At 39.9% G+C, this 12,159-nt stretch overlaps 1 protein-coding gene across 4 annotated transcripts in view; it reads right to left on the minus strand.

Annotated features, from left to right (window-relative positions):
- RAB3GAP2 (RAB3 GTPase activating non-catalytic protein subunit 2) overlaps positions 1-12,159 on the minus strand; it is a 95,737-nt gene that overhangs the window by 18,400 nt on the left and 65,178 nt on the right. For all 4 annotated transcript variants that reach the window (XM_032319163.1, XM_032319165.1, XM_032319164.1 and 1 more), the window contains 4 exons: positions 11,940-12,037; positions 5,056-5,161; positions 4,640-4,800; positions 3,301-3,529 (listed from right to left, as the gene is read on the minus strand). In XM_032319163.1, the coding sequence (XP_032175054.1) occupies positions 3,301-3,529; positions 4,640-4,800; positions 5,056-5,161; positions 11,940-12,037 (594 nt within the window). The remainder of the gene's footprint in view (positions 1-3,300; positions 3,530-4,639; positions 4,801-5,055; positions 5,162-11,939; positions 12,038-12,159) is intronic.

Below are 12,159 nucleotides of genomic sequence, written 5' to 3' on the forward strand. Positions count from 1 at the left end.
CACTTATCAGTGATAACAAATGATGGCAGTGTGCTGGGTATTCCAATTTCTCATGTCTGACTTCCAGATCATCTGGTAATTTCCATTCCAGAATCAAGCCCTTGCTCACACTGCTCAGGTTAATATCACAATGACGGTCCTACCCTATCAGCAGGTGGCAGCATCGAGGGTAGAGTTTACAACTTAAAATTTTTCACAACCCTTTTTAAAAAAAAAACAACAACAAAAAAATTAATTAAACTTAAAAAAAATTCCATTTGCATGGAGTATCTTTTCTCATCCCTTCCCTTTCAACATCTGTGTGTCCACTTATCTAAAGTGAGTCTCGAGGTGGCATATATATGGGTCTTGTTTGTTTTTTTTTTTAAATTTTATTTATTTGACAGAGAGAGAGAGAGAGATCACAAGTAGGCAGAGAGGCAGGCAGAGAGAGAGAGAGGGGGAAGCAGGCTCCCCGCTGAGCAGGGAGCCCGATGTGGAGCTCAATCCCAGGGCTCTGAGATCATGACCTGAGCCGAAGGCAGAGGCTTAACCCACTGAGCCACCCAGGTGCCCTATGGGTCTTGTTTTTTTTCACCCATTCGGCCACCTTCCGTCTTTTGATTGGAGAATTTAGCACATTTATAATTAAAGTAATTCCTGGGTTGCTTGTTGCCAATTTGTTCTCTGGCTGCTTTAATAGTGCTCTGTTCCTTTATTCTTTTTTATTTTTTTTTTTAAGATTTTATTTATTTAGTTATTTGACAGACAGAGATCACAAGCAGGCAGAGAGGCAGGCAGAGAGAGAGGGAAGGGGGGAAGCAGGCTCTCGCGGGGCTCAATCCTAGGACCCTGCGATCATGACCTGAGCTGAAGGCAGAGGCTTTAACCCACTGAGCCACCCAGGTTTCCCCCTTTATTCTTTTCTTGCTCCCTTCCTCCGTGATTTGATAACTTTCTTTAGTGGTTTGCTTATAGCCCTTTCTCTATCTTTTGTGTATTTATGAACAGGCTTTTGCATTGTGATTACCACATGCTTAGAAATAACAACTTCTCTATTGTTACAATGTCTGTAACCATTGGGTGAATTCTACTGCCCTGTCTTTGGGTTCACTTGTCCTTTCTTCTGCTTCACCTAGTCTGTGGCTGAAACCCTCTAGCATGTAGTGAGTTCGGTTATTGTATTCTTCAGCTCTGTGATGTCTACTTATTTTCCATCTCGAAGTTATCACTGGGTTCATGCATCCTTCTCCTCAGTTTGGTTAGCATTTTTATGACTATAACTTTGGATTTTTTATCAGGTAAATGACTTCTCTCATTTGATTAAGTTTTTTTCACCCTGAAGTTTTATCTTGTTCTTGCACTTGGAACATATTTCTCTATTTCTTCCTTTTGCATGAGTCTTCATGTTGCTTTCTACACAGTAGATGGAATGACCTCTTCCAGTCTTGAAGGAATGGCCTTGCTCAATCGTGCCTCAGTTCTTGATTGTCTCTCAAACCTCTGTGCTTAGCCAAGCAGTCTAGTAGATATTTAACAGCTCACGGTAGCTGAGGATGTGCCAAGACCAGCCAGTGCCCTAGAAGAGAGGATCTTCACACCTACATTCACCTACATTCACACCTTGAACCTCAAGCATCAGATTTTTTTTTAAACTTATTTATTTAAGAGAGAGTGAGAGAAAGCACATGTGCACAAGTGAGAAGGGCAGGGGGAGAGGGAGACAGAATCTCAAGCAGACTCTACACTGAGCATAGAGCCCAAAGTGGGGCTCAATCTCATGACCCTGAGATCACAACCTGAGCCAAAACCAAGGTTTGGATGCTGAACCAAATACACTGCCAGGAACCCCGTCAGGCATCAGCTTTTAAAAGTAAGCAAATATATACAGTTCCGTTGGACCACAAGCATAAACTCCAGTGACCACCAGAGTCAGGCGATCTGGAGGGGTCCCCCTGGGTGGCAGTCACAAAACCAGAGCTCCAAACAAGTGTATAAGCTCCTTCTAGGTTATGCTGGCAAACCGGGACAAGGCAGAAGACAAGTGTCAGGATGGCATCCATAGTTTATGTTCCTTGAGAGCAGCTGTGGAGGCCACTAATTGTGTGCCACACCTAAGACCTTGCCTCTCAGGCTGAAGCTTACAAATCTTATAAAGGATAAGAAGACAGGTTAACTCAATCAAAATCTATAAATACATGGGTATTTATAAATCCAGGAATACAGACATTCCAGTATCAAATGCCTGACAGAGCTGCTGGTAAAAAGAAAGTACACCAAGACAACTAAAAATTTACAATGTTTCTGGTCCTGCAGGATATAAGCACAAGAACCCAATGGCTCTAGAATAGTAGAAAGTGATAAATCACAAAGAGGCATAAGGTCCTGTGGAAATCAGGAGGGAGTAGAGAAAACTGGTAGCTAGTGGATCATGAGCAGTTAGGAGTAAGCATTTGAGCGGGGCCTTGGAAGAGGAGTAAGTACAATTTAGAATCCAGAATGGGACAGGTCAGGGAGGGAAGGGGACAGGCTCAGACCCAGAGCTGGGGAATCACACAGATGCTTCATGTGAGCCACAATCAAGCAACAAGCAAGAAATGGAAAAACGGGTTAGATTCAAACCAGGGGTTCTTAGTTTCTATTTGTTCCAAAAGTTCTCGAATTTCTTAAGTCTCAGAATCTCCTTAAACTCTTAAAAATTACTGACAATCCTGAAGAACTTTAGCTTATGGGTTATATTGATTCAAATTCATGGTCTTAGAAATTAAAATTGAGAAAATTCTAAAATACTTTTATTAATTCATTTTTAAATATTAAGTAATAAACCTATTACATGTTAATAACATTTTATGAAAATATAGTTCCCAAAGCAAGAAAAGACATTTTGGGAGAGGAGCAACACTACAACCTTGGCAAAGCCTCTTCCACTGTCTAGCTTACATCTGGATTCTCCGATCAGCTTCTGCATGCCATCTGTTAGGATCTGTTGCTCTGGCTGAAGTACAGGAGGAAAAGCCAGCCTCGCAGAGACATGAAGTTGGAAAAGGGTGGGCTCTCGAGGTCCTCTGAGCACTCTTTGAGAACCGTGACTAATTCTCTAAGCCAGGGGAAGGAGTGGGATTCCTGAGCAGGGAACTGACCAAATCAGACTTTGAGGAGATTAACTGAGAAGAAATACATGGTGGGTTATTTTTAATTTTTTAAATCTAAACGTGTTTCCCTTTCCCTATCCTTGCAATCATTTCTACAAAAGCCCTAGAAATGTCCACACCATAAACACACAGATCTGTAGGTGCAATGCTCCCATCAACCCCAGCTTACCCTTTCCTCCTTCCAGTAACTTTTTGACAGACAGCCTCGGGAGTGGCTCAGCCTGCAGCGATGACACTTTGGAGGCTGGCGTGTTTGCTCTGCTGTGAAGCAGAGTCTGAAGGATGAGGCAGTCTTCCAGCTGTTTCAGCAGGAGCTTCCAGTATTCCATGTCAAGAGAAAGGGCCTCCCAGGAATCGGTGAGGGCCTCAGAATCAGCACCCGACACTGTTTGGGAAAACTAACAAAAAATGCCCTGGTGATACTCTGGCAAAGACTCTGGATCAGCACGCACTTGAATGAGCTCTGAACCCGAAAGCTGATGGACAGTCAGGCTACGTCACGAAGCAACAGGCAGATGCTGGTTCACGAGTATTACTACTGGGCAGGATGGAACATGAGTAACAGGAGGAGACTGGAGACTCGGGGAAACAGTGACAGAGTCTGGACAGTCACAGTAAGACCCCCAGGAAGGCCCCTGATTCATGCAATGGGCACTAACGAGTTCTCAGGGCCATACCCAACAAGGGCCATGGGCTTTTCTGTTAGTACCAGGATAGTGTTCGCTCTTCAGAAGGCACTCTCCGACATACAATAGGAGTCTCAAATTCCTTCTCTCTCCATTATCATAAGCATCTTAGGCCAGTAATATTAAATTTAGCATATGATACTGAGACTGACAATGTTAAGTGAATCTCTACAGGCCTATTTAACATTCTCATCCAACTAAATCAACATTCCCCAGAAAAAATTTGATCTACCATGAGATACAAGAGATGTTTGTTTTTTTTTTAAAAAAATAAACCCGAGTCTTTAAAAAGACGAGGAAAAAACCACAAAGCAAAAGGTCAATAGGAAACTTTTATTCAAGTCATTCAACACCCCAGGCCAAAACAACTTCTGTTTATAAAAAGGGGGAGGGTGATAAATACAATTGTAGAGCTCCAGAGCTATAACGAACCTCAGATATAACGCAGTCTAACCCTGACCTCCTTTAGATAAAGAACCTGAAGCAGGAGACTCATGTTTAAGGGACTCACCACACATCACCAGCTGCTGGCCGAGAGCCAGACCTCTGCCCTCTGATTGCCATACTTTTCCCCGCAAGATGAAAGTACGAGGCGACGGCAAAATTCAGTATGCATGTCATCTGAACAAACAAGTTAAGGGCAGCACCCCTCCCTCCCAGAAAGACAAATGAGAATCTGCTGGACACACATTTCAAACTCTAGATGTTCCTAACATCAAAGACACTGTAGCCCAGACAGGGACAAGCAGCCCCTAAGGAGACTGGACAGGCAGAGATCTAACCTTTCCAAGACCAGGTACAACCCCCCACCCGCCGACTTACTTTTTTCTCAGTCATACTGTTTGAGATCTGTGCAGCAATGGAATGGCCAACGTGTGCAGACAACAGAGCAGCTCCGTTGTTCTCAGACTGAATACAAGCCGTGCGCATCTGTTGCCACCACGGGGACACAGACTGGGAATCCCAGGTCTCATCGATGGCCACTATGGGCAAAAAGAGAAAGTTAAGAAAGAAAGCCTGAGCTTGTTGATTCTTTCTGTTCGACCTTTAACACTAAATATAAAGTTGAAATTGAATTCCCCTGTGATAGACTGGTACTATTCTGAATTAGAAATTAAATCCATGGGGCCCCTGGGTGGCTCAGTGAGTTAAGCATCTGCTTTCAGCTCAGGTCATTCCCAAGAGCAGCGTCTACACCTCAAGGACCATGCACCTGCAGCAGCCCCCAGCCTTTTTACCTTTCATCTTGCTCAGAAGGGACAGCATCGTGTGGAGACAGCACACAGACTGCGGCTTATCCAAAATATCTTTTTCCTTAGAAAGCCACACACTCAGGAGCAGAGACTGAAATAAAATTTAAATAATTTTCAGTAATAATAAAAAAAAATGTGGCACTTTTCAAGAGAGCACAGACGTGTACATGAGCGATTCAGTCCTGCAGGCTGAGAAACGAGGGGCTGCTCATTACATCGCCTCTCATGAGAGACTCAACAAGGTACCCTGTCCACTGGAGAGATTCTTTGTATCGGTCAGATATGTAACTTCCACCGTTTCCGTCTCTACTTTGGGTTAAGTAAGCTCTGCTTTCCAGGCTGAGCCTTGATTAGGGAGCAAAGTACCAGAAAGGTTACTACTACCGAGTTAGCACAGATCGCCGTAGACTGGCAAGAAGGCACTCAGCTGCCGGGAGGAAAGGACGGACGCGGAGCTGTGGCCCTCACCCCACGCTGGCCACAAGGTACTGTGAACGTGGCAGTGCTGAACGGGTAAATAAAGCTATCGGATTCTAGTTTTTAAATCACTAGTAAGTCAAGAGAGACAGATTTTATAAGCAAAAACATTTAAGTCAACGTAAGTGACTTTTAAGATGCCTATGAACCAGCCTATCTACTTAGAATTGAAATATGTTAAGATGTACAAAATTTGCACACGGATAATTCTGGGATAATGAGAAGTTCAGTGGCATGGCACCGCACCTGTCAGTACTGGTGTTTGTGCAAGGCCTCGGTTACCTTTAACTCTGCAGGAACCTTCACGTTAAAAACAAAAGCAAACGCTTGAAAATAAAAAGTTGACCACCAGTTTAAATATAGTAGTATAAATACTTTTCAAAAGTGAAAGAGAGTAGGAAGTTGAAGTCGTGTGTGAAGGAAAACTGGGAGAACCCCCAAAGGGCCAGGAGACAGAAGTACTTGGCGGGCATCACCCCGTCCAAATCCGACAATCCCGTGGCAGGGACAGTCTCCCAGATTTCATAAACGATGAAGAGAAGTAACTTACCCAGCACCATAGAGCTAGTGAATCAGGAATGAAGTCTGAACCAAGATCTGCCTGATCCTAATATGCACGTTTTTTTTTCTCTTTAAAAAACTGTACATGTGGGTAGACTGTACATATAATTTGTACAAACAATATACACACATCAAAAAGGACTTTATTTCTCCCTTTTCTGTTTAACCCTCTTACCTCTCTCCCTATGTCAGCCTCCTTTCTACCTCATTCTATCCAGAAACCTATTTTTTTTTTTTTTTACAACCACGTATGTGCTTTCATATTTGCCTGCATATTCCTAAGAGAATGCCGACGCTAGCAACAACAAAGGCTGGTGGCTACCGAGAGCAGACTAGGTTCCAAGCCCCTGGCAGCTTCCTAAGTGCAGCTATACAGAGAGCATTACGGAGCAACATGGGGCTTTTATAAAATTGGGCTCATGTTATACCATGTGCTTTCCACCTGCCACACAAACACCCTGTGTAGTCCCCCAAGTTTTGACTGACTTTATCCACTTATCAAGGCTATTCCCTCTACCTCACACAGCACTGCTACTCACAGGCAGGCTACAAAAATGAGTTGCCTGTATAGGCAACTAAGACACTCCAGAATCAACTGGAAATTACTCTCAGTGTTTTGGGCACATATGTGCTATGAAAGCAAGCCAAAAGGAAATGAGGGGGAGCAGGAGAACTTATCTTTCGGGCTCACTCAGGTTAATTTTAGGCAAAAAATATATGCCCAGGGGTATTTTACAAGCATTTCAGGTTTCTAAACACACTTATGGGTTTAGTGTCTTTCTTTTTCTTTTTCTTTTTAAATCCTATTCTTTTTTTTTTTTTTTAAGACTTTATTTATTTGACAGACAGAGATCACAAATAGAGAAGCAGGCAGAGAGAGGAGGAAGCAGGCTCCCCGCTGAGCAGAGAGGCCAATGCGGGACTTGATCTAAGGACCCTGAGACCATGACCTGAGTGAAGGCAGAGGCTTTAACCCACTGAGCCACCCAGGCGCCTCAGGTTTAGTATCTTTCAAAGCTTGATTCATCTTTTCAGCAGCTACAAAGTTTCAAAACGCTCAAAAAGATGGACAACCCAAAGGGTTAGACGAATTGAATGCCATGGCCTGAATTCGCGGTCATCCTATAAACTCTTTTATTTTTCTCTCCAACTAACCATCCCCCCCATCACCACCCTTATTTAGCAAATTCTAAAACAAAAAACCCTGTTCTGTTTAACTTTCATTCTATCTCTCTCTAGGTCAGCCCTGTTCTAACTCTCATGCAGCAAGGTAATCTTTGCTTATAACCCAGCGGGTGTTCCTCTTGTTTTTTATTAACTTTAAAAATCCAGTTAGTTATGCTTTAAAAAGCATGTAAAAAGTCAGAATGCAATACAGGCTGCACTGGGAACTATAAGAACAAGATGACATAATTTTAGAATCACTTATAAGCAATAGATTTTTTTAATTTTTAGGAAAAATTAAGTTAAAAGGAGAAAAATAAAGAGGAGAATATAGAGCTAAGATACCACATATATGCATAGACACACAAAACAAAGAAAAGTATACTGAAGGTAACAATCTCTACAACTAGTAAATACAAAATATCCTTTCAATACATCACAGCAAAGAATGTCACATATTATTTATAATGTGGATATTCATATTATAAATGTAAACTATATTGTTTCACATATAAATGTCACATACTGACATATTACCAGATGGTATCTGAGTATTAGATTTTTAATAAGAGAAACCTTGAGAGGAAAGTTGGTTAATTCCTCTTTTCTAAGTCGAGCGGTATCCAAGACTTGGTAAAAACCTGTACCTAAAAATGAAAGAGAAAAATCCCATGGGTTCTGGGTAGAAGCTTCTAATGCCTAATGAACTTTACTTTTTGCTAAGTATCCTCCTCCTGTAATATTAACATCCCAGATGTTTTAATCCTTCCCTCAGCAGAAATGCTGGCAGATAGAACGTGAAGAAGCCATCTGTTAGCCCTGTCTCTACTTAAAAGAAACTTACTTTATCAGTTTTTTGAATGAGCCTTATTTTCTAGTCTTTCCTAAAAATTAGGTCTGTTTTAGTATACAGAATTAAAACTTGATAAAATTCTAGTGAGAGTAATTACAGTTTTAAACATTAAATTATAGTTTTAAACATTTAAACATCTAAAAAACTATCAGGCTGTTGTCGTGAATTACGCTAATATAGTAAAATACTGATTAAATCAAGTGTAAGTTTTATAGAAAAATCGGTAGGCATTGTACACTAGAAGTATTTCCAAATTTAACAATACACACAACCTAAAAAAAAAAAACCAGACACAAACACACAAAACCTAAATTATAAGTAGCAAATTTCTTTACAAACATAATTTCAATAAAATTACCATATAAAATAGTTCAGAAAAAAAGAGTTAGCATTTCAAATGCCTTTATAACACTAATAATTCATTTTATATATTTTGTTGAAAGACCTAACACCTTTTCTCCATGACTTTTATATGCCTGACTCCTAAAAGTCTATCACTCTTTAATGTAATAAAATAGACATTTATTCTTTTTTAAAAAAAAACTGTAAGTTAATAATTTAGAAAAATGTCACTGGTTAGTATTTTGGCCCTGGCACTAACTGCTTCGGGAATGAGCAGGCTGTAAGCAAGACACACACTTACTACACAGGTACACGAAACCCCTGCACTTGATCTTCCTAAGGCCAGGCAGCTTATTCACAGGCTGAATGTGTTAGCTATTTCCTCTGATCAATGTGACCACAGTGACCAAGCAGGCTTTTTTACAAGCCAGTCTTATTGTACATTCAATTTCTTACTTTAATTCTTGAGCTTTGTTTTTTGGGTTTTTTTAAGAAGTTTCCCCTTCCCTTCCCATTCGTAACTATTAATTACATGCTTTCAGTGAAAATGCCTTATTTCTCTATACTCGATGGTAGGATTTTAAAAATTTACACGACTGCTTGAAAGCATTCAGCTATTGGAAGAATACTTTAAAAACCTAACTATAAAATACTCATCTGAGGAAAGCAAAGGAAAAGCGACCAATCATTTGGAATAAGTGAAATACAGTCTCTCAGAGTTAGATGATTTTTTAAAAAGAACTTAAAATTACAACCTATTTTATAAGTTCTATAGCACAATAATAAATATAGACCACGACTTTATGGATTTAAAACAGATTTTCTAGAGAGCACTTTATTACATTATGATATATACATACATACATACAATAAAGTTCATTAATTTCAGTTTGGGTGGCCAACACCATAAACCTAGTAAAGCACATCTTCATCCCCCAAAGTTCCCTTGTGCTTCCTGTGCACAATCCCCAATGCCCACCTTCATCCTCTAGCAAACACCCCTCTTCTCTGTCACTCTATTTCATATAATTAAAATCATACAGTAGGCAGTCTTGTTTCTGGATCTTTTCACTTAGTATAATGCTTTTGAGATTCATTTCTTTATTTATTACACAGTTGTACTGTGTATCTCTTCTTAACTTTTTTCCCCACTATATGGACGTACCATAACTTACCACTTATCCGTTGGTGGATATCGGGTTGTTTGCACTTTGGACTATTCTGAATAAAGATGCTGCTAACATTTTATTTCAAATCTATATGAACATATGTTTTCATTCCTCTTAGATTAATACCTAGGAGTGAGACTGCTGGATTTTATGGTAAATCACTGTTCAACAATATAAGAAACTTCTGAACAGTTTTCCAAAGCTGTTGTATTTGTTGGCATTTCCATTAGCCACGCTGAGAGTTCTGATTATTCCAAATCTTCATAAACACTTGGTGCCATCAGTCATCTTCGTTTCGGTCATCCTCTTGAGAAAGAGACTTCTGTGGTTTTATCTGGCATTTCCCCAACAGTAAAAGATGTGACCACTTTTCATGTGAGCATTTGCCACGGGTAAGTATATTTTTTGGCGACGTGACAGTTCAGATCTTTCACTTTCCTTATTGTATTCTTTGTTGTCTTATTGAGTCCTATGAATTCTTTCTTAATGTGGATTCAATTCATTTATCAAATATAAGTTTTAAAAGGGAGGTTTGTCTTTCAGTTTCTTAACAGTTCTAAAACACAGAAGTTCTGAATTTTGATAAAGTGCAACTGATCAATATGTTTTTTGTTTGCACTTTCTGTGCCCTACAAAATCTTTGCCCGAACCAAGCTTTCTCCTTGTTTTCTTCTGTAAGTTCTGTAGTCTTACGTCTTATATTTATTTTCCATTTTGAGTTAATCTTTAAATATTGCTTGAGGTAAGATCTGAGGTTCATTTTTTCCCAATGTTTCTTGAACTCCGGATTTAATGCAGACATTTGATACTGATTAAACACAATTTAAAAATAAGAAGTATTCTGTACTCAACTTATTTAAGCATCTCAAATTTGGATAATAAATACTTAGCTGCTCTCTTTTTAAATTTTTACTTTAAAATAGTTATAGATTCACTAGGGGGAAAAAAATGCACAACAAAGTCCCATGCACCCTTCCCATAGACCCCCCAATGGTGGCATCTTACAGAATATCATAACCAAGAAGTTAACATTGGCAAAATCCAAAGCTTATTCAAATTTCACCAATAATGCATACACCCATAGGTGTGTACATGCAATTCTATCAAATGTATAGCTTTTCAAAAACATCACCATTTGATGTTTTCAAAAACATCACCAGACTTGCTGATGTATAGCCTCTTGCTATACACCAGCAAGAGACTCCTCTGTGCGGCCCTTTCTCAGCCACACACATCCCTCCCCGTACTCATCCCTCAGCCCTCGCCAACACTAACCTCTTCTCTATCTCTGTAACGGTGCTATTTCATGACCGTTATACAAAAATGGAATCATGCAAGCACATATCCTTCCAAGATGGGCATATTTCCACTCAGCGTATTTTCCTTGCGGTTCATTCAAGGTATTATGTGAATCAATCGTTGAGTCTTATTGTTGAGGAAAAGGTAAGGAAGTACGTGGTAAAGAACTACCAGTTTGTTTGACCATTCATCTACTGAACCACATTTGTGTAGTTTGCAGTTTGGGGCTATTACGAATAAAGCCACTTATGAACATCCACGTACAACCAACCTATGCATACCTTTAAGTGCCTTACTTCCTGACATACACACTGCAAAGTTACAGAGAATGGAATCTGTTTTTAAAGGATGTAAATGTTCAGTTAAAACCATACATGAACACAGTCAACAAGCTCCTAAAGGAGATTGCCCAGATCCTGGCCAAAGTGTCAGATGTTAGTGAGGATGTGGAAGAGTTTATGTTTGCATGTGAAGGGTTAAAGAGGAGAGAGGGGAGGAGGGCAAGGTCACCCCTCCCCACCACACCCTGCATCCTGTGCCAAAGGGCAAACATTTAGTGTTGTCCTTTTCTACTAAATGATTCTTTTGTTTTATATTTGTTATAGCACAGAGACTAAAACCTAACCTATATTCAAAGTCTGCGAATGTAATTGCTCTAAGGGAGGTTGATTTTGTTCTCTAAGATTTTTTTACTTCAAATATGATCAATTTCACTGATGACCACAATCCACTATAAATGCATGCATACCTGTCAGATTCGAAATTTATTTTAGGCCAACCATGGAACACGCCTGCTACCACTTACAGGGAATTAGAAAAATAAAATAATACAATTCAATTAAATATGGTGATTATAAATTGCTTTGATCACTGTTGAAAGGTTTTCATCTATGTTCTATGATATGCTTTGGACGATGGTTTAAAGAAAAAAAAAAAAAAAAAGGGCTGACCCTTCTGGAGGCCATGAACAGGGAAGAGAAGAGTGCGGTAAGAAGGCGGCTCACCAACAACAGCTGAGGACTCAGTCCGGCTGACTCCAGAGTGTGACACATGTCCTCGGTAGAGCTTTCTCCATGCAAACACTTCCAAAAAAAGAAACTGCCTAGTAAAACGAAAGCAAAATGCATTAACCAATGGCTACTTACCATTTGGACTAACATTCTTCCTGAATTGCAATCTAGATCCCCAGAGAAGCAAACCAGCACGAGAGAAAAGAAATTAAAT

Source organism: Mustela erminea, chromosome 17 (genome assembly GCF_009829155.1).
Source record: "Mustela erminea isolate mMusErm1 chromosome 17, mMusErm1.Pri, whole genome shotgun sequence".
In the NCBI taxonomy this organism is placed as follows: Eukaryota; Metazoa; Chordata; class Mammalia; order Carnivora; family Mustelidae; genus Mustela; species Mustela erminea.